At 32.0% G+C, this 27,297-nt stretch overlaps 3 protein-coding genes across 9 annotated transcripts; 2 read left to right on the forward strand and 1 right to left on the reverse strand.

Annotated features, from left to right (window-relative positions):
• Window positions 1-8,374: 8,374 nt before the first annotated feature.
• On the forward strand, window positions 8,375-9,944 carry LOC114190354 (uncharacterized). 3 transcript variants are annotated; one of them, XM_085665162.1, is made up of 2 exons: window positions 8,375-9,277; window positions 9,332-9,944. In XM_085665162.1, exons 1-2 carry the CDS (start codon window positions 8,446-8,448, stop codon window positions 9,742-9,744), a joined length of 1,245 nt encoding a protein of 414 aa, XP_085521288.1. In that variant the 5' UTR covers window positions 8,375-8,445; the 3' UTR covers window positions 9,745-9,944. The 3 variants fall into 3 exon arrangements, with proteins under 3 accessions (XP_085521288.1, XP_085521287.1, XP_027935003.1); XM_085665161.1 differs by having other exon boundaries at window positions 8,376-9,019; window positions 9,074-9,944; XM_028079202.2 differs by having other exon boundaries at window positions 8,376-9,944.
• Window positions 9,945-18,400: 8,456 nt separating this feature from the next.
• LOC114192241 (protein NPGR2-like) lies at window positions 18,401-22,563 on the forward strand. Of its 5 annotated transcripts, none has more exons than XM_028081899.2 (6): window positions 18,401-18,541; window positions 19,266-19,540; window positions 20,037-20,289; window positions 20,461-21,668; window positions 21,778-21,931; window positions 22,049-22,563. In XM_028081899.2, exons 2-6 carry the CDS (start codon window positions 19,289-19,291, stop codon window positions 22,363-22,365), a joined length of 2,184 nt encoding a protein of 727 aa, XP_027937700.1. In that variant the 5' UTR covers window positions 18,401-18,541; window positions 19,266-19,288; the 3' UTR covers window positions 22,366-22,563. The 5 variants fall into 5 exon arrangements, with proteins under 5 accessions (XP_027937700.1, XP_027937699.1, XP_027937698.1 ...); XM_028081898.2 differs by lacking the exon at window positions 18,401-18,541 and adding an exon at window positions 18,584-18,872; XM_028081897.2 differs by lacking the exon at window positions 18,401-18,541 and adding an exon at window positions 18,584-18,800.
• A 1,260-nt stretch (window positions 22,564-23,823) lies between these two features.
• Window positions 23,824-27,078, reverse strand: LOC114191764 (multiple organellar RNA editing factor 2, chloroplastic-like). The gene is made up of 3 exons (XM_028081146.2): window positions 26,525-27,078; window positions 26,382-26,447; window positions 23,824-24,217 (listed from the first exon to the last, which is right to left on the reverse strand). Exons 1-3 carry the CDS (start codon window positions 27,009-27,011, stop codon window positions 24,075-24,077), a joined length of 696 nt encoding a protein of 231 aa, XP_027936947.1. The 5' UTR covers window positions 27,012-27,078; the 3' UTR covers window positions 23,824-24,074.
• Between the last annotated feature and the right edge of the window lie 219 nt (window positions 27,079-27,297).

Here is a 27,297-nt window from a genome sequence, read left to right on the forward strand (position 1 = left end):
AATAGGGAGTCAGTCACATGAAAAGAGATAAAATAAAAAAAAGAGAAAACAAAATATTCTCTACACTTCCTCTCTCTCTTTCTTACCACCCACATAGACACACCTTTTTTTTTCATCTCTCTTGGAAACAAAAATAAAAAAAATTAGAAAAGGAGGCGAGAAAAGAAAAGAGAAAAGATAGTTATAATATACAAAATGAGATAGTGAGATTGATACAAGAGAAGAGGAATTGAAAAGTGTAGAAGGTATGTCAGTGATGTTATTCTCTCAAATTTATATATATTTTTTATATTATCATTAAGGGATATTATTTTCTACTATTCATAAATATTTTATTCTAAAAATCATAAAAAATAATTTTCTTCATTTCTTTTTCGTGTTTGTCCGGTCAGTTGCGTCGTATGACACCAATTTTTCAATTTTTTTTTTCTAAAACATATAAAATATATATAAAGAACTAAAGATAAAAAAGTTTTCTTTGTGTTAATTTTGTGTTTGTGCGGTCACTCGTATCGCATGACACTCATTTTCAAATAATTAAAAATACCAAAAAAACATAAAAAGTTTTTTAAAATCCACCAAACAAAAATTAAGTCTTTTTCTCAAATATTTCTTTCATAAAAAACTACCTACGTAACCTTGATTCTCCATGTTGAATGGAGATACGTAGAGTGAGAATTAATCCTTGTCGGACCCAAAAAATTAAAAAAAAAAATGTTTCTTTTGTACATCCTTTTATTATTTTTTTGGAAAAATTAAAAATATTTTTAAAACCATATCCTTTTGCATGTTTAATTAAAGGTACTATCTTAGGATGGATGTTGTGGGGTGCTAATACCTTTTTTACGCATAACTGACTCTCGAACTCAAAATCTGGTTTTTTGCCGACATGCCTTATTTTATTTTGTTTTTTCGTAGTTTTCCTGAATAAACTATGGTGGCAACTCCAAATCTTTTTTTTAATATTTTAGTTTTTGTTGGTTGTTCCGTCACGATTTTGGTTGTGACAGCCTCTCATGTTACTTTTCTTCTCATACTACTCCACCTCGATGTCTGTGCTCTGCATTGTTAGAATTAAGTTGTGATGATATTTTGAGGGATGATTATAGAAAAGATTTAATATCAAGCAAGATACGACTCTAATCCATATAAATAATTGACATTATTTTTAATTTAAAATTTTAAAACAATAGATTTTTATCCATATATGGTGTTTAACTTTTTTTTTATCTAATATAAGACTTAGACTCACATTTAATTTTCCAACGATCTTCCTCTTAATAATGAGTCCCTTACATTTAGAATTCTAACAATCTCTTCCTCAAAGATGAGTTCCTTTCAACCACAAGTTCCTCAATGATGATTGTACCTCGTTTGAGCCAATCTTCAAAACAAATATCAGTTATGATAATCACTTATGTATTTTTCGAGATATGATCATTGGTGAAATTAATTCAACACCAAATGAGATATGAGTTTAACCGAGATAAAAGATTGACATCACCTCCAACCAACCTAAAACCTTAAAACAATAAATTTATGGATCTTCATCTTTATAAAATTGTCAACTTTCTCATCTTTATCTAATATAAAACTTAAACTCACTTAGATTTTGAACAACTGTATCATAACTTTTTTATATAAGTTATTTTGAAGTTTTTATATTGATTATAACACAATATAACAATGGTATAAATGTCATTTCCTTTTTTCTCCGTAATTCTTTACTCATATGTAAGTTTCTTTCAATTTAAATTCTCCAATGTTCTCAAATTGCCACTATCCTTTATCTTAAAAATTATAATAATGAAAAGATACAAAGCATAATAAATGTATAAGATACATATGATAAGATCATATAAACTAAACTACCCTAAATCAATATCCAATATCATTGTCCAATAAGAACCTCTAGGCCTTTCCGCAAATTCTTCCTCTCTCTCATATATTCTTTCCTCCCTCTCACGATGAGATTTATTTTAATTTCAATCTCGTTATTCCTAATTATAATATTCCAATTACGTTGTCTTTAATTCTAACAATAATTTCGTCTTCACATAAATAAAAAAATATATACATTTACAACATATTAGTTTGAGAGAAGAAATGAGATGATGATAAAAGAGGAAAAACAATGACACACAGTACATAATGAGAGATAATAAAAAACATTATGGAGATTAAAAATGAAGAGAGTGACAATAATATCAAACTGTGTTCGAGATTGTATGTTAAGTAGAAATAATATCAAATTATATTATATAAATGAAGACAAACGTAACTTTATTGAACTGATTTTATAAAGTTGGATCATCCTTAAACCTACTTCCCTGATAAATTGTTAGAGAAAAAAAAAATATAAAAAAGACATTGATATATTACAATTATAATTTTTTACATAGATTCTTTACAAATATTGATATTCCTTATGAAAATACTAGCGTAAACACAATCGCTATTGCGCATAGCGTCTGTGTATATACATTTTTTAAATATGCGTATATTAGTAGGTGATAATATTATAATGTTATTAAGTTAATATATAAATTAAAATTATATTTATTAAAAATAAAGTGAAATATATCAGAACAAATGAAAAAATAATCATTGATAAATAAAGAAGAAGAGAAGAAGTAGAGACATCCGATTTTATAAAAAGCTTGTAAAAGTAACCGTTAATTTTTAAAAATTTAATAAATTATTATATTTAAAGGGTAAAATTTGTATTTTGAAATGTGGACACAAAAAGGGAATTCCCTTTATATATTGTTATAGATAAACAACATAAAAAATCTAAATTTTTATATCAGTTAATAAATTATTCTCTGTATCAAATAACTAATATAAAAAGTTAGATTTCTCTTTTGAAAAAAGTTATCTTTATTTATTTTTCTCTCAATAAATTTCCAAAATTGTTCAAAGAAAAAAAAAGTCATTTTTTATATACACAAGACTTTTGCTACTTTAATTTTATATTTTGTGAAATTTTTTTGTATAAATATTTCGTAAAACTTTTAAAATTCACATGGCAATAAACTTTTCTTTTTCTAATTTTTATAGAAAAATCACATGGCAATAACTTCAATTTGAAATCCCTGTAGAAATATATAAATTTTAGATTAAACGAATATGAAAAATACTTGCATATACTAGTGAAAAGTTTAACTGAGATGAAAAAAAATAGAGTTGTCAAAATGGGCCGCTCGGCCCAACCCAACTCGATTCATTATGGATTGGCCACTTAGTAAGCTAACCTAACCCGGTTCACTTACAAGCAAGCTGGAATTTTTTGAATATGGTCCAGTCTACCACGGGTTGGTGGGTTAAAGGGGTTGACTCACTAGTCCACTTAAATAAAATAATATATATATATATATATATATATATATATATATATATATATATATATATATATATATATATATATATATATATATATTCTTAAGCCATAAATTAAAATTCGGATTAAAATTTAAATAAACTTCAATACAATTCAAATACAATCCAAAATGACATTAAACTGCAATACAAAAAAAAAAAAACAAATTACTATCTAAGATCAAAACGTTCTTGTCACTTATCCAGCTATAATATTAGATTCTTGAACGGATAAAATCACAACATTTTTATCTCTTGAAGCATCTTCTTTATCCTCATCTATTTAGAGTTAAAGTTAGGTTTCCATTTGCCAACCCACTAATGTGTTTGGTTAAAAAAACAATCCAACATTGCAAAGTCCAACATAATGCGTGTGACCATACAGGTTGGTGGGCCAACCCGGGTAAGTCAGGTTCTTGGTGGGTTGAGTCAAAAACTGGTTCGTACTGAAATTTGTAGAAAAATTTCAACTCAATCCGGTCCAAACCCATGGTGAACCAGGTTTGTCCACGAGGTTCTTACCCACTTTAACAACTCTAAAAAAACATTATTTACGTTAGTCCAAATTATAATTAATATAAAATGTTTATTCTATTTATAAATTTGTCATTATATAAGTGAAACATAATCATAATCATAATTACATATATATATATATATATATATATATAATTTGTTATTTTAATTAATTATATTATTATTATTATTCTAATTAAAATCATAAGATATAAAAATTATTTGTATTGATAAATGTTAACTTTCGCTCTCAAAAGTCCTTGTTAAATAACGCTTTTACACTAAATTTTTATAACTATGTATGTTTGATCCATATAGTATAGATGATGCAATGAAGTACTTTTTACCGGTAATTGCTAAACCTATTGATTATTTTTACTACGTAATAGTTAACTCAAAAAGGAGGAAGAGTAATTGAATGTCTTGTAAAGTGATAACAAGTCAATGTTGTAGATGAATTTTGCTTTGTTAAAAGAAGGAAATAGACATTGACTTTGGGAATGGTATACATCAAAAGAAATTAACATTTATGGGCAATTATTTTGTGATTGAGAAGTGGAAGAGCTTGGTCATATTTGGAGGCCTGAAAACAAACTCTAACTGTACAAGTTGAGTTGGGCATTTAATGTTTTTTCCTTTTCTACGTATATACACCTAAGGTAAGACAAACACATACTCTACTGCTACAACTCAGGATAGGATCAAAAATCAGAACGATTATTCTTCCCAAAATTTACAGTGTCTTTTGGTAAAGTTTTTATATGGTCCAAGATCGTTATACTTTAAGGAATGCAAAAAATCTTCAATCATACCGTGCCAGGCTTCCATAAACAATTTAAACTTTACAAACATTGGTGTGAGAGTACTTAAACATACAAACATTTAATGATGCTCCAAATGAACAGTAACTTTATAGGGTATAATAATTAGAGAAACGGAGTATATTGGGTAGCACCAATAAGTTGCTAGCTTATTTATATTTGGCTTAAATATTTTTTTTCCCTTTTAATTTTGAGTGAATTTAGAATTAGTCAATCTCGAAATTTTGAATCAATTTAGTCGTTCATCTTTCAAAAGATGTGAATTTAATCCTTTTAATCAAATTTTGTTAGGTTTATTTGATGTTTCGTACACATTTCAGAATTATATTTGAGTTGTTCACAATGTTTGACACATTTTTATTTTAATGTTAAGTCAAATACTATTATAAAACAAGCTTGAAATATCAAATAAACTTAACAAAATTTGAATAAAAAGACTACATCCACGTATTTCCAAAGACAAATGACTAAATTTCTCTAAAGTTTCAAAATTGACTAATTCCAAAATTCTTTGAAAGTTAAGGGACCCAAAACATATTTAACCCGTTATATTTTCATAAATTATTTCAAAATAACTTCGTTGTAAATAATATATTATTTTAATTGGTTTATAATTTTTTATTTTCTATATTTTAATAAGTTTTGTTATTGTTTTTCCTTTTTACGCATTATTATTTGTTTTCATTTTTTCAATTAATGATATTGAATATTTATATTAATATTACAATTTTTTAGTATTTATTTTGTAACTTTTTAAATTTTCATGTTGTTTAAATTAAAAAATAATTAATATTTCGTGACACGCACAACGAAAAGTGTAAGAAAAAAAACTTTATGTAATAAGAAATTAAATGATCAATCCAAAAGTTCAAATTTATGAAAATTAAATAAAAATTACTTTAATTTAATATTTATTAGATCAAGTAATTTAAATAAAATAACATATCTAAACCATAAATGTATACAAGTTATAAAAAATAAATAGAAATATTGAAAAATCTAATAGGAATTTAATTATTTTAAAAAATAAAAAATTATAAGTGTACAATAATGTATTTAGAAAAATACAAATTCTATTTATATAATAAAACTTCTCTTTCTATATATGTCTGTGTGTATGACACTTTTAATTTACCAAATAATTTGTTAATTAATGCTACCAAACACTTCAATCTAATAAATTAACTTATCAACTTACATATTAACTAAGAACTAACTTATGAACTACTCTTCTCAAACACATACATAAGTTATTCTCTTTAATAGAAAAAAAAAAAAACTAAGCATGATTTTACAGTGATCCATTATTCATATTGTAATTGTAAATTAAATAATTTCTTCCATTTTAAATTACTTATTATTATTCAAACAAAGATTATAAAGTTTTCTTTTTACAGTTATAATAATGTGATGACCCAAGATAATAGGAAAAATACAATCAATTGAGATGAAATTAATTCAAATCCAATACATTTTAATCTCTTCAAAAATTTGAAATTTTCTAATCTCAAACACCGACTTAATTTATTAGGTAGTTAAATAATTTATCTTCTCTTTTTGTCTTTGGTTCTTATATTTTTTATTTGTTTGAAATACACTTTTTTTTATTGTACAATTTTTTATTCTCTCAACTCGTTCAATACCCTCTAACTTCATTTCAATTTGCAAATTTTTTTTCCTCTAACAAGAAACAATAATAAATATCGTAGTTACTATAAATTTTCAATTATATCAATTGTTTAATTTTTAATTAATTAATGTTATATAATTTTTATTTTATACTTTATTTTAAAATTCATGTAATTATAATTTACTTTTCAAAATTAGACATTGAAAAAGATGTATCTCCTATTGATACTGAATATTTACAACATTATATTTTTGTTGTTGAGATCTTTTCTTACAATTAAATTACTTAATTAATAGGACATGAAGACCCTCTTATCAGATACATGGATTAAATTAAAATTGTACTGATATTATGACTTTCATTATTAAAAATATTTATATTTTTTGCCAATTTTATTTTAAATTGTTTTTTACAGAAAATACTTATAAGTTTTATTATGAAAAAAATTTTGCAGAAATTTTTTTTTACAAAATATTTCGTATAAAATACTTTTCGTAACAAATTTTGTAAAAAATATTTACAAATTTTATAATTTTATAAAAAATAATTACCTACGAAAAATTACCAGTCAACTAAATTCTTAAAAAAATAGCAGAAATATTTTTTTTTTGCAAACTTTTATAACAAATTTGTAAGAAATTTTTTAAATAATATGAAAATTTTTAATAATGTTTTATCTTTTAATTTCTCCTATAACTTAGTGTGGATAATTAGTTAATGAACTATTATTTTTTTCTTTAAAAAAAAAAAAGAATAGAAGTGACAGTATAATTTTCGATTAAAATTGCATATTGAACAGATATGTGGAAACATATGAATACAAATTTTTACTAAAAAATGAGAGGGATACAGTGAAAGACGCTGTCCCGTCCCATCTTTCCTATGCTAAAGTAAAACAAAATTGGAGAGAAATAAAAATGAACATAAAAATGTAAGGCAATACTGTGGGTCTCTTTCTGTTATCTAATTACTTTAATGGGTGAGATATATATATGGATGCCAGGCACACAGATCTGGATATCAAAACAAATTCCACTAGCCATTAATATTGCATCTGCCTAGCACATGCACTGCTTCACCAACGCACTTCTTTCTACCAAAACTTTTATCAATCTTCATACAACCCTTCATTTTTCTCTGTCAGCACTTCGCTTGGGTCCATCATCTTTACTATACGTACGTTGCCTAACCCAGATTTTTAATTAGTTTTCATTTCAGACTACTGTATCCATTGAATCTTGGCTAAGATATTTTTCAACTGTGAAAGCCACCTAGTGTGCAACTCACTGTCACTGGTCGGCAAATGCTTACAAAGTGTAATAAAGCCCAACCAACCCACTAATTTTAATGATGTTCAAGTTTAATTTAAATCACTTCGGACACTCCTTTCACAAGCTAACTAAATCGGTATACTCTATCGGATTATGCAGAGAAACGTATAATTATCTTTCCTAAATCTAATCTAATTAACTTATGGAGATTAGGTCAGAAACATCCATGCAACGCAACGTCTTTTCGTTCAAACACTGCTATGTATATATATATATGAAACATCATAACCTATCAAGTACTCTTGTGTGTATTGCACATAACAATTAAGGCACACATGATGAAAGGGAACAGAGAACAATTTTCATGCACCCACATAAAGACTAGTTGCAGAAATAGAAGTAGAATTTGCTCATTGAATGAACCACGAGAATGGCATATAGGCAATGCAAAAGATGGCCAATGGAAGAAGGACTATAGTCGACATGATAAGTAATAGTAAAAAGTTATTATTTAGCTATGGCCATGTGGGATTTGCAAATTGGCGCTAGTGTCATTGTGTCAGTTCATAGTACAAAGTTTTGAAGGGTTACACATTACTTCTGCAGTGTGAAATGAAGGTGCGCCAAACACGCGATGAATAATTGTAAAACGGTGTGCATTAAATGCCGTAAACGGTTAGTGGTTGAAACCAATTAAAGTCACCGAGAGGGTCCAGCTTATTGTGATTGCGATATGGATCCTCTGGGTTATAAAAGCCACTTCACACTTCTTCAAACTTCACCAACGAGGATTCAAGAGTGTCAGTGAGTGAGTTGCTAGCAATTAAAAATGTTGCTAAGGAACAAAAGATTAGGTTTGTTGTTATTGCTATGTGCTCATGCCTTTGTGGCCAATGTGGTTGCAAGGGATGTAGCAACTGTGAAAAATGATGAAGAAAAGAATGTAGGGTTTGGGAAGGGAGGTGGGTTCGGTGGTGGAGTTGGTGGTGGAGCAGGAGGCGGGGGAGGCTTCGGAGGTGGGTTTGGTGGAGGAGGAGGAGGAGGAGCCGGTGGAGGGTTTGGAGGTGGTTCTGGAGGAGGGTTTGGCGGAGGAGCAGGTGGAGGAGGTGGTGCTGGAGGAGGGTTTGGTGGTGGAGCTGGTGGAGGAGTTGGTGGTGGTGCTGGGGGAGGGTTTGGAAAGGGTGGTGGCATTGGAGGAGGTGCTGGTGGTGGTTTTGGAAAGGGTGCTGGTGTTGGAGGTGGAATTGGCAAAGGTGGAGGATTAGGCGGCGGTGGTGGTTTTGGAAAGGGTGGTGGTGTTGGAGGTGGAATTGGCAAAGGTGGAGGATTAGGCGGTGGTGGTGGCTTTGGAAAAGGTGGTGGTGCTGGAGGAGGAATTGGCAAAGGTGGAGGTTTAGGTGGTGGTGGCGGTTTTGGAAAAGGTGGCGGTGTTGGAGGTGGAATTGGTAAAGGTGGAGGTGGTGGCTTTGGAAAAGGTGGTGGTGTTGGAGGAGGAATTGGCAAAGGTGGAGGTTTAGGCGGTGGTGGTGGCTTTGGAAAAGGTGGTGGCGTAGGAGGTGGAATTGGCAAAGGTGGTGGTGGTGGTTTTGGAAAAGGTGGTGGTGTTGGAGGAGGAATTGGCAAAGGTGGAGGTTTAGGTGGTGGTGGTGGCTTTGGAAAAGGTGGTGGCGTAGGAGGTGGAATTGGCAAAGGTGGTGGTGGTGGTTTTGGAAAAGGTGGTGGTGTTGGAGGAGGAATTGGCAAAGGTGGAGGTTTAGGTGGTGGTGGTGGCTTTGGAAAAGGTGGTGGTGTTGGAGGAGGAATCGGCAAAGGTGGAGGCTTAGGTGGCGGTGGTGGCTTTGGAAAAGGTGGTGGTGTTGGAGGAGGAATTGGCAAAGGTGGAGGTTTCGGGGGTGGCGGGGGCTTTGGAAAAGGTGGAGGTATCGGAGGTGGAATTGGCAAAGGCGGAGGTTTTGGTGGGGGAATTGGAAAAGGTGGTGGCATTGGAGGAGGAATAGGCAAAGGTGGAGGCTTTGGCGGTGGCGGTGGATTCGGTGGCGGTGGTGGATTTGGCGGAGGATCTGGAGGTGGAGGTGGATTTGGCGGCGGCGGTGGAGCAGGTGGCGGTGGTGGAATTGGACACCCCTGAGCATTGCCGACGTTGCATGCATGAAAAACTTAAATTTCAACGTCTTTGCATTAGCCATGAGTCCATGATGATTGGTATAGAAAATATTGTACGAGAGTGAAAGAGAATTATCTGCTCTTTTGGTTATTATACTATTTATCTACTACTGCTCCGTTTTGTTTAATAATTAATGTTAAATGAAAGCATGAGAGTGATGTTTACTCCTTTTTTGTTTTCCATAACAAATTACAGGTAACTTTCAAGCGTTGCAATATCTTCTCCATTTTGTGATAAGTATTTTTAATGGAACAAACTCATTCATACATTGAAAGTTGTGACTTTTACCGTAGCATGCTAATGTTAAATAATTTATATTTAATTCTACTTTAATAGAATAAACTCTAAAAATTTCTAACATTTTTGAAGAATGTCATTCATAATATTTATTATCCTTTATTGTCATTCGTTGTTCTAAACAAGTTAGTTTTTATGTTAAAAAAACTGTTTCTTAACAAATTATATTATCTCTTATGAATTATATTTTACTTTTTTAATCTTTTTCATTAGGTATATGGAAAAAGTCTCAAAATATTATTTTAAACAATTATTTTTATCTCACCATTAACTTTATGAGCAGATATGGAACTGTTCACGTTGGTGGGGCCGTCGCCGGGGCCTTGATTTAAAGAAAGTACAATTATAGGTTAAAAATTAAATAATATTTTTAGATAACACTTTTCATTTTAATGTACATAAATAATTAAATAAACCATAAATATATATAAGTTTGCAATAAAAATATAAATAGAAATGAAAAAATGACATGTTCTATGAATAAAATTTACTACAACTTCACAACAAGACGACGATGCATTAACTTCTTTTGAATTTATCTTATAAATTTTTAATGCACTTTGTCAAGCTTTACATTCCATCTAATAATAGCAAGATACTTTAAATAGATGGGATAAATTGGGCGTAAGTTTTGAACCTTATTGTGAATACGTGAGCATGCATATATAATATTTTAATGCTCGTCATTTTACCGTACGTATGGAAGGGCTCATCACCAACATGATGACATTATTATGGACCATTATTACGAAGTTCATATTTGAGTGCAGTGAGACTTTTAACGAAAAAAAAAATTGTTTGACACCATATTTTTTTACAAAATTTATATAAAAATTAAATAGTCCCAACAAAAGTTAATTTTTATATTTTTAAAAGAAAAAGAAAATAAATAATAATGAAAGTTAGTCTCAAATTATAATAAAAGAAAATGTTAAAATATCAGTGTCGAACTTTTAATTGTAAGAATTTTATTCATAAACTCATTAATGACTAGGTTATTCAAAAGAGATATGTGTTAAATAATTGATGACATTTATCAATTAATAACAAAATTTTTACGCAAGATTTTATTCAATATCACGGATACGGTGTGAACACTTTCATTAGGTGACACTATTTCACATTTTAAAATATTTGAAACTATTTCTGATAATATGTGATTGGTTACAAAAAAGTCAAACTTTATCTTTCTGATAATAAATTTATTCTCACACTACTTGCTTCCAATGATCACTACAAAATCCCTTTGTAGCTATGAATGCTGTCAAGACTGCACTTCATAATAAGATGAATGATGAAATTTTTTAGTGATTATGTGAAATAAGAAAGAAATAGTTGAACAATTTAGTAAAGATTTATAGACCATTTTCACTGCATAAAAATATGTATTTTAATTGATGATTATTGTAATTAAGTTGAATCATCATATTATAGAAGATTTGTGTATTTATTTGATGATTCATGGACATATATTTTACTTTTAATAATGGAGTAGATAACTCTAAAATAAAAATCAGTTTTAGTTTCATGTCTGCATATGAATTAATCTATTCCAACCCTTCTTTCTATAGTAGATTGGAACAATTTCATCATTTTTACTATAGAAAAATATATGATAAAAAGGTATGCACAAGAGTGAGGATTTGATCCTAATAATAAACTAGAGTTTATATTATTTAAGTGATATAAATTAAACAAAATATAGCGTCTGAAACAGACATGCCTTTGTATAGGAGCAATTGGACTTTGGAAATGAGGTGCACAACACATACACAACCACTTTTTTCATTTGTCACAATATAGAAAAAGGAAACATTTATTATTGGCCTTTATATAGTCAACTATATGCCTAATAAATTTGGGAGGTCATGCTCACATTCCAAATAAAACCTACATTACCCCTTATCATTACAATACCCACTACCCTCAATAACTTAATACCATGTTTATTCTTAATATAATTATTATTTCTATAAAACGAGAGACCCTGTAACTTCTTTCCTTTTACATATTTCTAATTCAAATTATTTATATATATATATATATATATATATATATATATATATTTGATCACTATAGTTATATTTTGTTTTGCATTTCATTTATGCCTACAAAACGTTAAAATAAAAAGCCAGCTAATGGGCTCAACAAGTTCCAAACATAGAATGAGACAGGGGGCTTCTCCCTGCACCCCAAACCCTTTCTCCTGTACCTCCAAAACTTTATATATTTCCAGCTTTGCCTACAGTAAAAAGGTAACGAAGAAAGAGAAAACACAGTAAAATGTCTTGCACCCCAGGGAAAACCACCTGACGCTCTGCACCCCCAAAACAAACCCCAGCAAGAATCTGATTCCCTCCACCCCATCAGGAATCTTTGACCTAGCGCATCATCTCTTCTCCCTCATTCTCCTCTTCTCCCACACAGCCTCCACACAATTCTTCTCTGAAGCGTCCACACAGTATTCATTTGTGGCCTCCCTTTTCTCGTTTTCTCGCGCAACTCCATTTGGCCAATTAAGTAATATTTTTTAATTTGTAATTCATTTTAGGAATGGTTGTGTGTGTATTTTAATTGATTTTAGTAATACATCCCAAGATCCATTTCATCAAAATTGAGAAACGTTTTTCGTTTTAAGAGTGCACCGAAACAACGGTATGTGAAATCCGTTTTCCTGAATGCTGAAATAGAATACACATTTTGTTTTTTTTTTTTTTTAATTTTAGTAAAACGGATTGTGGAATCCGTGGCGGTGGACGATGAAACGGAATACACATTTCGTTTTTACTTCTTTTTTTTTTGAATTTTAGTGAAACGGATTGTGAAATCCGTTTCGTTTTTTTTTTCTGATTTTTACAGAAACGGATTATGGAATTCATGTAGGACGCCGAAACGGATTTTAGAATCCATTTTGAGATGTGAAGGGGGAGCCATGTGACTCCAGAGTAACGGTGCTTCCGTCCCTTAGTGCAGTCCTAAATCACAAGTTTGCAATTCCGAGCTTAAAGCTACAGCTAAGAACCAAAAGGGGTTTGTATGTGTAAGTTGCAATGATTCCATTCAACAAACTTGCATTTGGTTGTTGGCAGCTTCAATTGGTTGTTTAATAAAAAAAACATGTGGTATTCTACATGCACTCCTTTTAAAAAAATGATAAGATGTGATAAGTGTTTTATAAAATAATTTTTTTAAAATAGATATCTAATTTATTTTTAAATTTGTAAAATTCTATAACTAACTTTATACAACCTTTTAATCATGTACTCTGATAGTAAGTGCCATATATTGCTTATTTGTATTTATTTAGTTTTGCATGGTACGAGTATCTATCAAGCTTTTTTTTCTTTGACAGATTAATGGTCCATGAACAACCCCGTAAATTTGCACTACTACTATACAGCTAGTTATTATTATTATTTTTTTAATATTTTAGTATACATTTTAATTAAATAATTTAATTTTACATTTTATTGCTATTTAAAGTTATTGAAAGGTTGGTGAAGCATAAGACATGGAACGGGAAGAGGAACTACATGAAGCCTTCTTGAGCTCAAGCCATGATGATGAATCATCACACGTAACAAAATCCCGTCTGGAAGAGGTGCTATCGGACACCACCATAGCCTTCTCCAAGCGCATCCTCTCAGCCACATGGATCGAATTCGACCTCCTATTTCTCCTTGCAGGACCTGCAATCATCGTTTATGTCATCAACAACCTCATGTCCCTCGTCACTCAAGCCTTCGCCTTCACATGGATCACCATTTACAAACTTTCTCTTTTCTACTCATAAATAGTTGTGATTATGTATTTCTTTTTGTGTGTGTAATTGATTTAGCTGGGTATGGGAAGTGCTGTTGAAACTTTATGTGGACAAGCGTACAGAGCTAATAAGCATGAGATGCTGGTCGTGTACATGCAGAGAGCAATTATTGTTTTAGTTGTGACTGGGATTCCATTAACGGTGGCATATATCTTCTGCGAGCCTATTCTTCTGTTGTTGGGTGAACCTCCTGAGCTTGCTTCAGTTGCGGCGGTCTTTGTGTACGGTTTGATCCCGCAGATCTTCGGTTATGCGGTGAACTTCCCATACAGAAGTTTCTGCAGGCGCAGAGTGTGGTGGTGCCAAGCACTTACATATGAAACGGATTTTAGAATCCGTGTAGAATGCTGGAAACGGATTTTAGAATCCATTAACACACAAAATCTAAGTATGAAATTCTGATCCGTTTTACAAACATATGAAACGGATCTTAGAACCCGTATGCAAAAAAAATATGTAAAAATTAGACATTTTTGGGAAACGGAATACGAATTCCGTTTCCTGCAAAAGTGAAACGGAATTTGAAAACCATTTTTTGACCTGGTAGATCACTTGAGAAAGTGACAAACAATAACAAACTCTTCAAACTCTACCTATTATTATATTTAAATCACTAATGAAAAGGTTCAAACGTATTTTGATGAATGATCATGCCTTATATCAGGTTCTCCTAAACAGTATCTATATTCCATACATGAAAAGCATACGCTTAATTAACAGTGGGTCGATGTGAACGTACGCTTCAGAACTTGTATGTTTTATGTTGTTAGATATGTTTGGTTTCTATTTTATGTTTTGGCTATCTTATTCACAACTTCTTTTCTTTGCACATTGTGTTGTCGGAACTGGAAATGGAATCAAAAACAAAGAAAACTGACTGTAAAAAAGATTAAAGTGATGAATATGCATAATTGAAGAGATTATGATGCAAAGTTTATTTACCAAGAGGGTGAAAAGAGTAAGGTTTAAAAGTAATGGGGTGGGGTGATTGGAATTTAAGTTGTTTCGTGTTAAAATGTATGGGAAACAGATTACAGAATCCGTTTCACAATTTTATGAAACGGATTCTGTAATCCGTTTAAAAAAAAATTGATTTTTTTTTTAAAATGGATTACAGAATCCGTTTCATAAAATTGTGAAACAGATTTTGTAATCCGTTTCAAAATAAAATTGTAATTTTTTTTTTGAAACGGATTACAGAATCCGTTTCATAAAATTGTGAAACGCATTCTGTAATCCGTTTCCACCAGAGACAATGAAAGAATAAAGGATAGAAAATTTAAAGCTCATGAAAGACAACCCCGAATGAAACTGAGAAAATTTTAAATGAAGGAGGGAGAAGAGACGGGAGAAGATGAAATAGTAATCGTATGTTTTGGGGGTGCAGGAAAGTTGACGACGCAGTAAATTTCATTTACTGCGTCCCAAACCACTTTTGCCAACTTTCACCTGTATGTTAAATAAGGGCAAAATAGTAAATTTTGGGAATACAGAAAAAGTGTTGGAGGTGCAGGGAGAAGCGCCCACGAGACATCAATACTTAACCCAACATACTAAATTTGGTCATCAAAGCCCTAACACGAAAACGAAGAAGAAGGTGTGTGTCCCAGCTAGTCCTCTCACAAACTGCAAGTGTGTCAATTATGTTAGAATATGTGCATGTTTCGAAAAATTTCTTCACAAATACACATAGTATAAACATTATATAACATATTTAATTTGTAATGGATTCTACTGTTTATGCTTTATTTCTCACCAAAAGTCTCCTTGGATTTGTTTCGATTTAAGAGTAAAAATGAGGGAGTGAAAAAGAAAAAAAGAGAGTGAAGAACACAATTGTTTAGATTAGAAAAAATGAGAAATAAAAAAATAAATACATATTAATAAATTATTTAATCAATATAATTAATTTTAAAAAGTTGTAAATTAATTATGTTTATGAAATGGATAAAATGTCTTTATTCCTATAATTAATTTTAATTAAAATTATATAACAATAATTTCTTTAATTAATTGTTTTAAAATAAAGGAAAATGATTCATTATACTTACTTTATTAAATAATTAAACCAATTAATTTTTATTTATTGAAAGACACATTTATCTAATTAAAATATGGCTTAAAAAAATTATTAATATTATAATAATAGTGTATTTTATTATTATTTAACAGTGGGGCCAATGTTCCGACCGCAAGTTTGGCAGCATTAATACCACGTTTCCAATGTATTATCTGTTATAAAGCGTGAAACTCAATCACAATTTTATTTTTAAACTGCATTTAATTTTGACTCTCAAATAATGTGCAACAGTTATTATTATTAGTATTAGTATTATTCATTTAATTATATTTATATATTTATTTTTATACATTATAGAATACAATTATAACTAATTAAAAATATAATTTATTATATTTACTTTATCTACATAAACATACTTTATTATAGGTTTAATTAATTTTTTAAGTCCTCTCATAAGATGTGTCAATTTGGCCACCTCTACTTTGATTAGAGGCTCTCAAGATACTTTTAATTAAGCTTCTATAAATATTTTTATTTTTTTAAGAAAAAGGTCATTGTCTCTCGTATAAAAAATGTAAAGTGATTTTTATATTTTTTTATTGTTGTATCAATTACAAACTCTCTCATTCTAATGAACCGGAGACAATTAGGATAATATTAATGATGGGACAAAATAACATTGAGGTATGTCAGTCAACTAAAATATATAAAATAAAAATTAAATCACAATAATTTAATTAAAATATACAAATTTTGATTACTCAACATATTAAAATAATTGAATTAATTATGCTTTTAGTCTTTAAATTATTTATTAAAATTATATTTCGTCATTCCTTCAAAGTATATACCAATTTATTTTTCAATTTTATAAAATAATGTAAAATGTCTGCGGGAGCAAAAAATCTTAGAATTATCATCTCCTCTTTACACTTCTCTCTCTCCTCGGCACAACTCTGGTTATGGTGAATCTAGAGATAGATTTGGAAGGGGAATTGATTTTCATTAGATGTAGTTAGGAAGTTGAAATTGAAGAAAAATTGGTTCATTGTTCAGGCTCTTCCCACCAACCTCCTACACCATCTCCTTAATCCCATCAGCGTCTATAATTACTGTTAGGGTCGCTCGTACCACCACTAAAAAGAATTATAATAAAAAAAATAAAAAAAAAGAGAACTCCAAAAGGATATAGAAAATCTATTATCATTTGTTGTTAAAAACACTTTATACTATTTTATAAAGTTAGGGAATGAAATAGATACATACTTTTAAAATAAAAAGAAAATGCAATTTTAATTAATAATTCGAAAAAGAACATATTTAATTCAAAATAATTTAATAGACATTATTAAAAATACATATATTTATAAAAAAATTAAAACTTAATATACACATCCTTAATCATAGTCTTTGACTTTAGTTCAATAAAGATATAATTTGATATGATAAAGACTTTATACATAAAACAAATCCATGTCACACGAGCAATCAAGATGAAGAGCTCAAAAGGCTCTGAACGCTAATACCAAAACTTAAACGAATCCAAATACCACACCAGCACATAACGGAGAGTATTAATTGAAAATTCTCTGGTCACTGCAATCAAGGAAGATCAGAGAAATAAAGCTATCATCAAATGTTGGTTGCTTTTTTTCTTCTTTCAACTCACTTTAACAATGATATCAATTTTCTTGCTTTTTCTTTCTTCAATAATACATTCACATAAACAAACACAAAGTTAATGTTAGGAGAATTCTTTTTTGTGAGTTCCATGATTTTTCTTCTTCCACTTCTCTCTTCTGCCAGTGTCTTTCTCTTCTCACCTACTCCCTTTGTCCTCTCAAAATCACTGTAAATTAATATACGGCACAGCCTGACTTTAACTCGCACACCCACCCACACAATTCACATTCATCATCATTTAATTTTAAGATCTAACTGCTTTACCACAACAGTAAAAAAAATATTTTTGTATTCAGACAACAATCACCTTCAATTTAAATGCAGCTGACACTTCTAACACTATTGTCACATAGGTTGATGAATATCAGAAATAACTCTAAACTTTTTCTAAATGTTAATTCTGCATGGATTTCCACAAAGTCTGCATCTTAAAACCAGATTCTATGCGTCAGTTTTACTAGAACATTTGACGTTAAGAAAACATCATTAAAAAAAAAAGTTTATAATTCATCCTCAATAGATAATAATAGATTTAAATTCTGCAATGAACCAATAATAAACAATCTCGTTATTCATGTCAAAAGTGTAAATAAACTGTAGGAAGTAATATACTAAATTTTTGTAAAGAATAAAATAAAGATTTCAAAAAGGAAAGAAAATAGATATTTAAATTTTGAAAGTGTCACAGTTAGAGTGGCAGTGGCAGACAGAATATTAATTAAAAAAATAAAAATGAGAAGACGTAGTGAACAAGAGGTGCCTTTTTCCTTGGGGTAGAAGATTCAAAGTTCAGGTCTGAGAGATTCAGAAGTTAGATATGCATAATTTAATGCACCGTCATGTGTTACAAGCTACTACTATTTGAAGTTGGAGCAGAACAAACAGTCAATTTAACTCGTCCGGCAACATTGAAAATTACCAAAACAGACAAAAAGGTTGTTTAAAGCATCTGCAGCTTTGGATTCTTGCTTCTCAAGAGAAAATCATTTCATGGGGCACTTTCTTAATGGGTTAATTTAACCGGACATGGACTTGCACACTCATTTTCTTTTGTCTTGTAGGTTAAGTTTATACTTTTTCTATGATGGAAAAAACACTTTTTTCCTTCCTCTTTCTACCTCTTTTACGTTCTTTCCTATCATTTCTTCTTCTCTCTATGATTCCGATAAGGCCTTTCCTTACATTCGACTTTAGGTAAACAAATCAAATCACCCTCTTTCCTTTTACAACAGTTCACTTCGCCATTGCATTCACTATAAGTCGTAGGTAGTTTGGTCATTTCTTCTTTTGTTTTTTTTTTTTATTACTTTTTATAATTAACTCGTTTGCTTCGTGGTTTTGTTGATCAGCAAGTTGGGTAAGTAAATGTTGAATTTTGATCAGATCCTTTGGTTGACTTGGTTATGTCAGAAATTAGGTACCCAGTTCTGAAAAACCATACTTTCAAACCTGGAATTGCGTTATCATATACTTCAAAGCAAGCAAATGCACAAAATTTGATGTTAAAAAGCTGACATAGTAGGACTTAGGAATACCCAGTTTTTTGTTTCCATATAATATATATGCCAAGTACACGAGTATAGCTTATGTAATACATCTCAAGAATGTAATTTGAAGTGCTTCTTACTCTTCTTCTGTTATTCTATGATGATGTTTCAGGTAACCGAGTGGAATGTTTCAGTATGAGAGCTAAGAGTTTGATAAGTAAAAAGCAGATAAGCCTAAGATTGAGAAAAATGATTAAGTGTATATGCTCTGGGGAGCAGTTAAAGGTGGATGAATTAGGTTACTCATCGGAGTCCTTAGCAACCAGAGATTATTCAGCAAGTGGTGGCTTTTCATCTCGTCCTGGTGAAAACGACCCAAAGCTTGACAATACCAACATTGAAGAAGCAGAGTCTTCTCTTCGTGAAAGTGGTTATTTAAACTATGAGGTCAGATTATGTTTTTTCTTCAACTCAGCATCCCAATCCATGTTTACTTGTATTAAGCTTTTTTCGAAGAAATAGTAGAGCCATAATGCTGGAAACGATCAAATTTTTAATTTGATTACTTCAATTTTACTATTTTAGAGGCAGACACATATCATACAAGTTTGAATTGAGTCCTCTGGTGTATACACTGTTTAAATGAAAGACTGAATGGCTTTTCCGAACAGAGTTGTGATGTATATGATATTTTAAGTGATACGTAAATGGTATTATGCATTTATTGAGAAAAAGGTCATTTATAGGTTGCGATACATAAGCCGAAGAACACTCGATTAAAGTTTTATATATCGTACTTTTTCGGTGTAGAATATCAGGTGATAATTTCTCATGTCTGAAAAAGCAAGTTGGTATCAAACAATATTAGAGCGAGGGTGTTGTAAAGAGATTATGTTAGAGCCTTATAAGATGTTATGAAACTAAGTGACTTATTTCACAATAGGAAGCTAGAGCTTTGCTTGGAAGACTTGAGTATCAGAAAGGCAATGTGGAAGCTGCACTTCATGTGTTTGAAGGAATAGATATTGCTACTGTTGTTCCCAAGATTAAGGTTTCTATATCCAGAAGATGTGAACCTAATAGACGAAGTTCGCAAAGTGATGCTCAGCCTCCTATGTCAATGCATGCTGTTACTTTAATTCTTGAAGCTGTATTTCTCAAGGCCAAATCGTTGCAGGCTCTAGGAAGGTTTCAAGGTGTTTCTTTCATCCTTTTAGTTCTCACTTAATTCTCATTTAAATATATCCCTGCATACCAACTTAATGATCTTGCACTGTCTCTGGTTTCGGTGGAAATACTTAAATCCTTTGAACAAGAAATATATCAAAATCAATTAGTTTAAAGTCTATGGTTTTGCTTATTTGCAGATGCTGCTCAGTCATGCAAGACGATTTTAGACACTGTTGAATCAGCTTTACCGGAAGGCTGGCCTGAAAACTTAGTTTCGGATTGTAAACTGCAAGAGACTGTGGCAAATGCTGTGGAACTGCTTCCAGAGTTATGGAAGCTTGCAGGCTCTCCTCAAGATGTGATCTCATCGTTTAGGAGGGCTCTGCTTTATCATTGGAATCTTGGCATTAAAGCCACTGCAAGAATACAAAAGGAATTTGCTTTTTTTCTTCTGTATAGTGGTTGTGAAGCTAGTCCTCCTGCTCTTCGCTCTCAGTTGGATGGTTCCTTTGTGCCAAGAAGCAACTTAGAAGAGGCTGTTCTTCTGCTTCTGATTTTGCTGAGAAAATCTATTCTTGGATACATTGAATGGGACCCTTCATTAATTGATCACCTTTCTTTTGCTCTAAGTGTTTCTGGGGAATTCATGACCCTAGCTCAGCAGGTTGAGGAATTGCTTCCTGAAAACGTGGACAGAAAAGAAAGATTCTATACTCTAGCTCTTTGTTACTGTGGAGAAGGTGAACATACGACTGCTTTGGATCTTCTAAGGAACTCTCTGAATCACAGAGAGAACTCAGACTGCATAAAGGAGTTACTTTTAGCTTCAAAAATTTGTGCAGACAAGAAGATTTACACTGAAGAAGGAATCGGATATTCTTCCAAAGCCATTTCTCAGCTGAATGGAAAGTGCATGCAGATGGTAGCTATTGCAAATTGCTTGCTGGGTGTTCTACTGTCGTCAAAATCAAAGTCAGTTGCTTCTGAATCAGAGAAGGTTTTTTTGCAGTCTGAAGCACTCAGCGCTCTAAAGGATTCTGAGAGAACGATGAGGGAAAGCGATCCTTACATTGTCCTTCATCTTTGTCTAGAATATGCTGAACAGAGGAAGTTGAGCATCGCTATTGAACATGCAAAGAAACTGATTAAGCTTGAGGGTGGATCTAGTGTCAGTGCATATATTCTTCTAGCACGGATTTTATCTGCTCAACGAAAGTTTGAAGATGCAGAGCTTGTTATCGATGCTGCTCTAGATCAAAGTGGGAAATGGGATCAAGGAGAATTGTTGAGAACTAAAGCTAAACTACGTATTGCACAGGGAAAATTAAAGAATGCAGTGGAGACATATACTTTTCTTCTTGCTGTTCTTCAGGTCCAAAATAAAAGTTTAGGCACCGCAAGTAAGGTTGTAAAGATATGCGCCATATAACACTTTAATTCTTAAAATAACTCATTATCAAGGGGAAAAAAACATTAGAAACTTGATTTAAACTTGATTTACTTTTGTGATACAGAGTAAGGTAAACCGCGACAGAAGACTGGAAATGGAAATATGGCATGATTTAGCCAAAGTGTACACGGCCTTATCACAGTGGCAGGATGCTGAAGTTTGTCTAGCAAAATCTGAGGCTATTAATCCCTATTCTGCTTCTAGATGGCACACAAAGGGTATATCGCTTGTTTTCAATATAATTTTAGAAAGAATATGATTCGCCACAAAAATAGGAATCTTAGTTTATTTGAAGCTTAAGGTGTTTTACATTCCACACTTCCTTCAAGTTGCAGGTTTAGTTTTTGAAGCCAGAGGTGTTCATCAAGAGGCTCTGAAATCATTTAGGAAAGCATTAGATATTGAACCCAACCATGTGCCAAGTTTGATATCTACAGCGTGTGTACTCAGAAAACTTGGTGGTCAATCATCTTCAATAGTTAGAAGCCTTCTCACTGATGCGTTGCGCCTTGACAGAACAAACCCATCTGCTTGGTACAATCTTGGACTGTTCTACAGAGATGATTTGGGGACATCGGCAATGGAAGCTGTTGAATGCTTTGAAGCTGCAGCTTTTCTTGAAGAATCTTCTCCCATCGAACCCTTTAGATAGCACTTCCACACTTTTTTTGTTCACAAAAAATATCATAGTGAGCTACTAGTTTGTTTGTAAAGGTCAGCAATTTTTTACTTCTTTTTGGTACGTGAAATTTGAGAAAGAACACAGATTGTGCTATGATGTAATTAATAATTTATTCTCCCTTTTATGCTGGTTCAAAGATGAATAGAGATTGTGCACCATTTGTATCCACATCCAGGAACCTGCATAATAGACAACGGCTAATAACCTAGCACCATATACTTCTACCAAATATTTTATTTTTTATTAACTAAGCAACAAAATAATACCATTTATTTACCCACTTTGATTCATCTCTTCTTGGAACTAAAATCCTTCGTATCAATTTGTATATGGTGCACCAAGATTTACTATCTGAATAGTTCGCCAAGATTTCTCAAATTATCTTGGGCATTAAAACTTCTCATTTAGTGGCGTTCTCTAGCTTGAAAGCGAAATATCCACTTGTATAGTATATGTAAATTTGTTTTTCCCAAAAAGTAGACATTTTGACATTTTAATGTACATTTTGGCATACTTTAATATTATAGTATAGTTGTTTTTGTAATATATATATATATATATATATATATATATATATATATATATATATATATATATATATATATACTCTCATATATTGAGTGGGATAGAAAGGTCAAGGGTGCTCGTAATTTCTGGAAAAGATGTTACATATTTAGATTATCTATATCTATCTACCAATCAAACTAACTTCACTTTCTACCCATCTATAACGTATCGTTCTCGATTCTGACACTCACATCTAACACTTATTTATACTTACTAATAAGTCTACAGTGATGCAAAAATAGCTCCCTGGATGCTTTTAATTTTTCGCCTACGAAATTTAGTTTCTATATTGCCAACCAAATTTATTAAAGAATAGTATACAGCATTATTCACTTTTTGATAAGCCATCCCATTTTCAACAGCAAAGGCATGGAATTTAACCTATTACTCACTTAATGCACTGTTCATCCCTTTCTAGCTGAAGTTCTCCCTTAATATATGCTTCCAAAATTCTCCTTCAACCCTTATACAGAAACGAAACATATCCCAGTAACATTTCTATTCAGACTTCCCCTTCTCCGTCGTTTGTATCATGACTATAATTAGATCTCTGATGTACTACACCAGTGCTGATGGTAAGCTTTCAAAAATCATACAAAAGCCATTATTGTAATCAAGGTATGATCTAATTGTGAAGAAAGTTCCATCACATTTAAATTTGCAGGTGGGCCGAGTTACCCAGCAACCTTACCTTAATCCTTTCTGTTATCAGCAAATCCGTTAACTTTAAACCTAAGGCCTAAAATTGTCTCAGTTTTATCATGTATGCTCTCATTTATATATTGCATTTTATTTATACATACCTATATCTATTAATCGTTCTTTGTGAAGAATCTAAGAATATGAAAAATCAAAAGCATCGAAACCAAATATGACACATTTATGTCGGGCAGAACAAGGTGAAAAGAGTTCCAAATTCTGTTCATAGTAAAAATTTGTAACACAAGAGGAGTTCATCTAATACACCAAGAGAAGTTCGCGCACTAACGTCTTCAGGAACACCAGAAAATATAATATAATGTCTCCAAAGGCATCACTAAAACAGTGCATGTTATAGTACTTCAATGGTTTTATATACACATTACATCCCTCTCCGATCGCCAATTGGTCCTTCACTGCGTGTTCTCTCTGCGGCGGACATACCTTGTCCTATCATTGTATCTTGGTCTGTCTTGATGCCTCTGTGGCTGTGGCTCCACCCTTCTCTGCCTTTCAGGTGATCTCTGGACGATCTCTCCATTTACAAATAATTCAGCTGCAATCAAAATGTTGTAACGAATAAATAAGTTGTCTATCATGAGAACATGGAGAAAACATTGATAACCAAGAATGGCAAGTCAATAAAGGTTTGTCACAATTGAAGTGGGGATGAATAATAAAGAGCAAGAGACCTTGTCATTGACTTACTCTATTGAATCAGGGATTAATGTCATTGCTAAGTGCTTACCAAGTGGACAAAACCAAGAAGCATATAACAACCATTCACTTTTTACACTAACATACAAAAATAGAAACGAATAAATACATGGAAGCCTTAACCAATTAATGAAAGATAATATACATAGCATATTTCAAATTGCTCAACCCAGAACGAAAAAGGAATGTCAATTTTTAGCATTAAAAAATAAACTTATTCAAAAGTTTTGCACTGTTGTTGTAAACAAAAAACTCGTGGCATATCAGATGGGTAATGAGTGTATCTAGTGCAATGATTCCGAAACTCATTTTTGTGAAGCACCAAAGACAGCATAGAGAGAATTTCGTGAGTAAATTGAAATTCAAAGCTAGCCATTACACGTGAAAAATTTACTTTGCCAAGACGGAATGCCAATAAAAGAAAAGTACAGTATTTTTCTATAAAGGTTGCTACTAGTGATTTCTGTTTCCTACCTACGTGCACAAATACTGAACCAAGAGTTTCATCAGAAAGCAGAGACATTTTAAATTAAAACGAGCAAAAATTCATCTTCATAGAGTAGATATGGAGACTACCATTAGAGTAAATACTCAACACAAAAAATTGTAGGAGTACTGGACTGGAAGACAAGACATATCAAGTGGTTTTATATATATCAACTCCAATGATTCTGAAACTCCAAAGTTCTTAAAGCAACAGAATAGGATTGAAGAGAATTTTATGTGAGTCCATTAGCATTCAAAGCTAACCATTACCCATTGAGTTCTTAGCTTCGCCAAGATGGACTGCCATTAAAGGGAGAAAAGCAGTGTATTTATTTATGAAGATTATTTAAAATGATTTCTTTGCCTTATTGAGTAAGTACACAAATACTTAACTCTAGAATTTCATCACAATGTGGAAAAGGGAGAGAAGTTTTAAAAATCAGATCAGCGACAATAGAAATGAAAATTCAGGCACCACTGGCCTGGAAGAGAAAAAAATTATGTATCATCTCCAATGATTCTGAAACTCCACAAGTTTTTGAAGTAACAGAACAGGATAGAAGGGAATTTTATGTGAGTCCATTAGCATTCAAAACTAGCCATTACTCATTGAGAGTTTCTAGCTTTGCCAAGATGGACTGCATATGAAGGTAGTAAGAAAAGAACAGTATTTTTCTCTCTGAAGGTTCTTTCAGCTGATATTTTTCCTTAATGTGTGTCCACATAAGTACTCAACACCAGAGTTTCATCAGATTGTTGTAAACAAAAACAGATAAGATTTTAACTTTAAATAAAGGACCAACCATCGCCATAAAGAACAATTAAACACTAAAAGTTATATGAAGACAGGTAAGAACACCATAAAGACAATATTGGCACTTCTGGCCAGAGCACACAGTAACGTGTGACTAAGTCCAATGTATCAACTCCAATAATTCTGAGACTCCATTACTGTGTGAAGCAACAGAACAGGATTAGAGAGAAATTTGTATGAGTCCATTAGCATTCAAAGCTAGCCATTGCCCATTAAGAGCTTTTAGCTTTGCCAAGATGGACTGCTGATAAAGAATAGTAGTGTACACTCAAACTTAGATGAAGAATAACCTAATCCAAGATTTTTAATTACATAACCTTCTAAGAAAGGTCAATAATGAAATAAATTACCACAATGACAATCCGCATCAATCCATTTCCAACAACTACAATTAATTATAACAAGTTAAAAGAGACGCAATAAAAACTCAATACGATTGGCGATAACACACACGTATAATCTACATCTTCAAAACGTATACATACAGAACAGTTTAGTTAGACATTAGATGTACACCTAGACATCACAACTTAAACCTTGTTTTTTCAGCATGGACCAGCATTATAACATTGTTGAGAAAATAAGCAAACAAAAATAAAGTCATATTTTCACATTTTCAAAACTAGAAATGAACCATAAAAACCCAAATTAGTAGGAAAATAAGTAGTTAAAAAGACACAAAAGAAAAGCATTAAATCCTCACCGCCATAGTCCTTGTTTTCCGGATCGACATACGAATCCGGTAGCACAAACAAAACTCCAGGCAACCCTACACAAATAAAAAAGAGTGAAAACATTGCGAAAGAAACACACTCAAAAAAAAATCCATAAAAGGAGGAGACATACCTTCTAACTTATTAGAGGTTTCCTCGTCAATCTCACAGCCGAAACCAAAGTACCTCTCGCAGGAAACATTGTAAATCTTCTTCTTAGCTTCCTCTTCGCTGCCTAAAACCTTGGCAAGGGTTTGGATGTAGCAATCAATCATCTGCTGCTTGTTGGCATTCTCGCCACCTGGCTTGTCCATCACAATGAGCCAGTGGTTGTAGTCGCAGCCGGGGAAAAGAGGCGCCATCTCGGTGGGAGGGCGATCGCTGAAGGACGAAGATCCGGAGTTGAGAGGCGAGTAGGCGGAGTCGCCAGCTCGGTTGACACGGCATCGGATCCCGGCAACGCGAGTGGAGGGAGGAACGATGGCATGGGAGAGAGGGAAAAGGAAACGACGCGAAGGGAGTGAAAGTGTTGAGGGTTTGGGTAATGCAGCGGTGAAGGTGCTGGTGGAGAGAAGACGCATGGTGAAGCGTGCGCAGGATGAGGAAATGGCTCTTGCCATTACACACTTACAGTGCTTCAGGATTAGGGTTTTTAGGGATAGGGTTTTGCCTGTGCAGGAGCAATCCGATTCCCACCCTTTTTATTGACGAATATCACAATTTTAAAATAAAATAATAATATCATGGGCTGTCCACAAAATGTTTACCCAGGCCACGGCCCATGCTAGTTTGAAGCTAGGCCATTGTTTTTCGGACACACTTTTTTTAGGACACCACCACCGTGTTTCATTTTTATTTTTTTTACCAAAATTTAAACAAGATCGAATGAATTTGAGGAGTAATGAA

This window comes from Vigna unguiculata, chromosome 7 (genome assembly GCF_037176805.1).
Source record: "Vigna unguiculata cultivar grain cowpea cultivar isolate G323 ecotype 2 chromosome 7, ASM3717680v1, whole genome shotgun sequence".
In the NCBI taxonomy this organism is placed as follows: domain Eukaryota; kingdom Viridiplantae; phylum Streptophyta; class Magnoliopsida; order Fabales; family Fabaceae; genus Vigna; species Vigna unguiculata.

Excerpts from the sequence above, each read along its gene's own strand:
- LOC114190354 (XM_028079202.2), top strand. The coding sequence starts at position 8,446 with ATGTTGCTAAGGAACAAAAGATTAGGTTTGTTGTTATTGCTATGTGCT.
- LOC114192241 (XM_028081896.2), top strand. The coding sequence starts at position 18,972 with ATGTTGAATTTTGATCAGATCCTTTGGTTGACTTGGTTATGTCAGAAA. Across the intron at positions 20,290-20,460 it reads GGCTCTAGGAAGGTTTCAAG|ATGCTGCTCAGTCATGCAAG; the intron begins GTGTTTCTTTCA and ends GCTTATTTGCAG. Across the intron at positions 21,669-21,777 it reads GTTTAGGCACCGCAAGTAAG|AGTAAGGTAAACCGCGACAG; the intron begins GTTGTAAAGATA and ends TTTGTGATACAG.
- LOC114191764 (XM_028081146.2), bottom strand. The coding sequence starts at position 27,011 with ATGGCAAGAGCCATTTCCTCATCCTGCGCACGCTTCACCATGCGTCTT. Across the intron at positions 26,448-26,524 it reads AACCTCTAATAAGTTAGAAG|GGTTGCCTGGAGTTTTGTTT; the intron begins GTATGTCTCCTC and ends TTATTTGTGTAG. Across the intron at positions 24,218-26,381 it reads GGAAAACAAGGACTATGGCG|CTGAATTATTTGTAAATGGA; the intron begins GTGAGGATTTAA and ends TTTTGATTGCAG.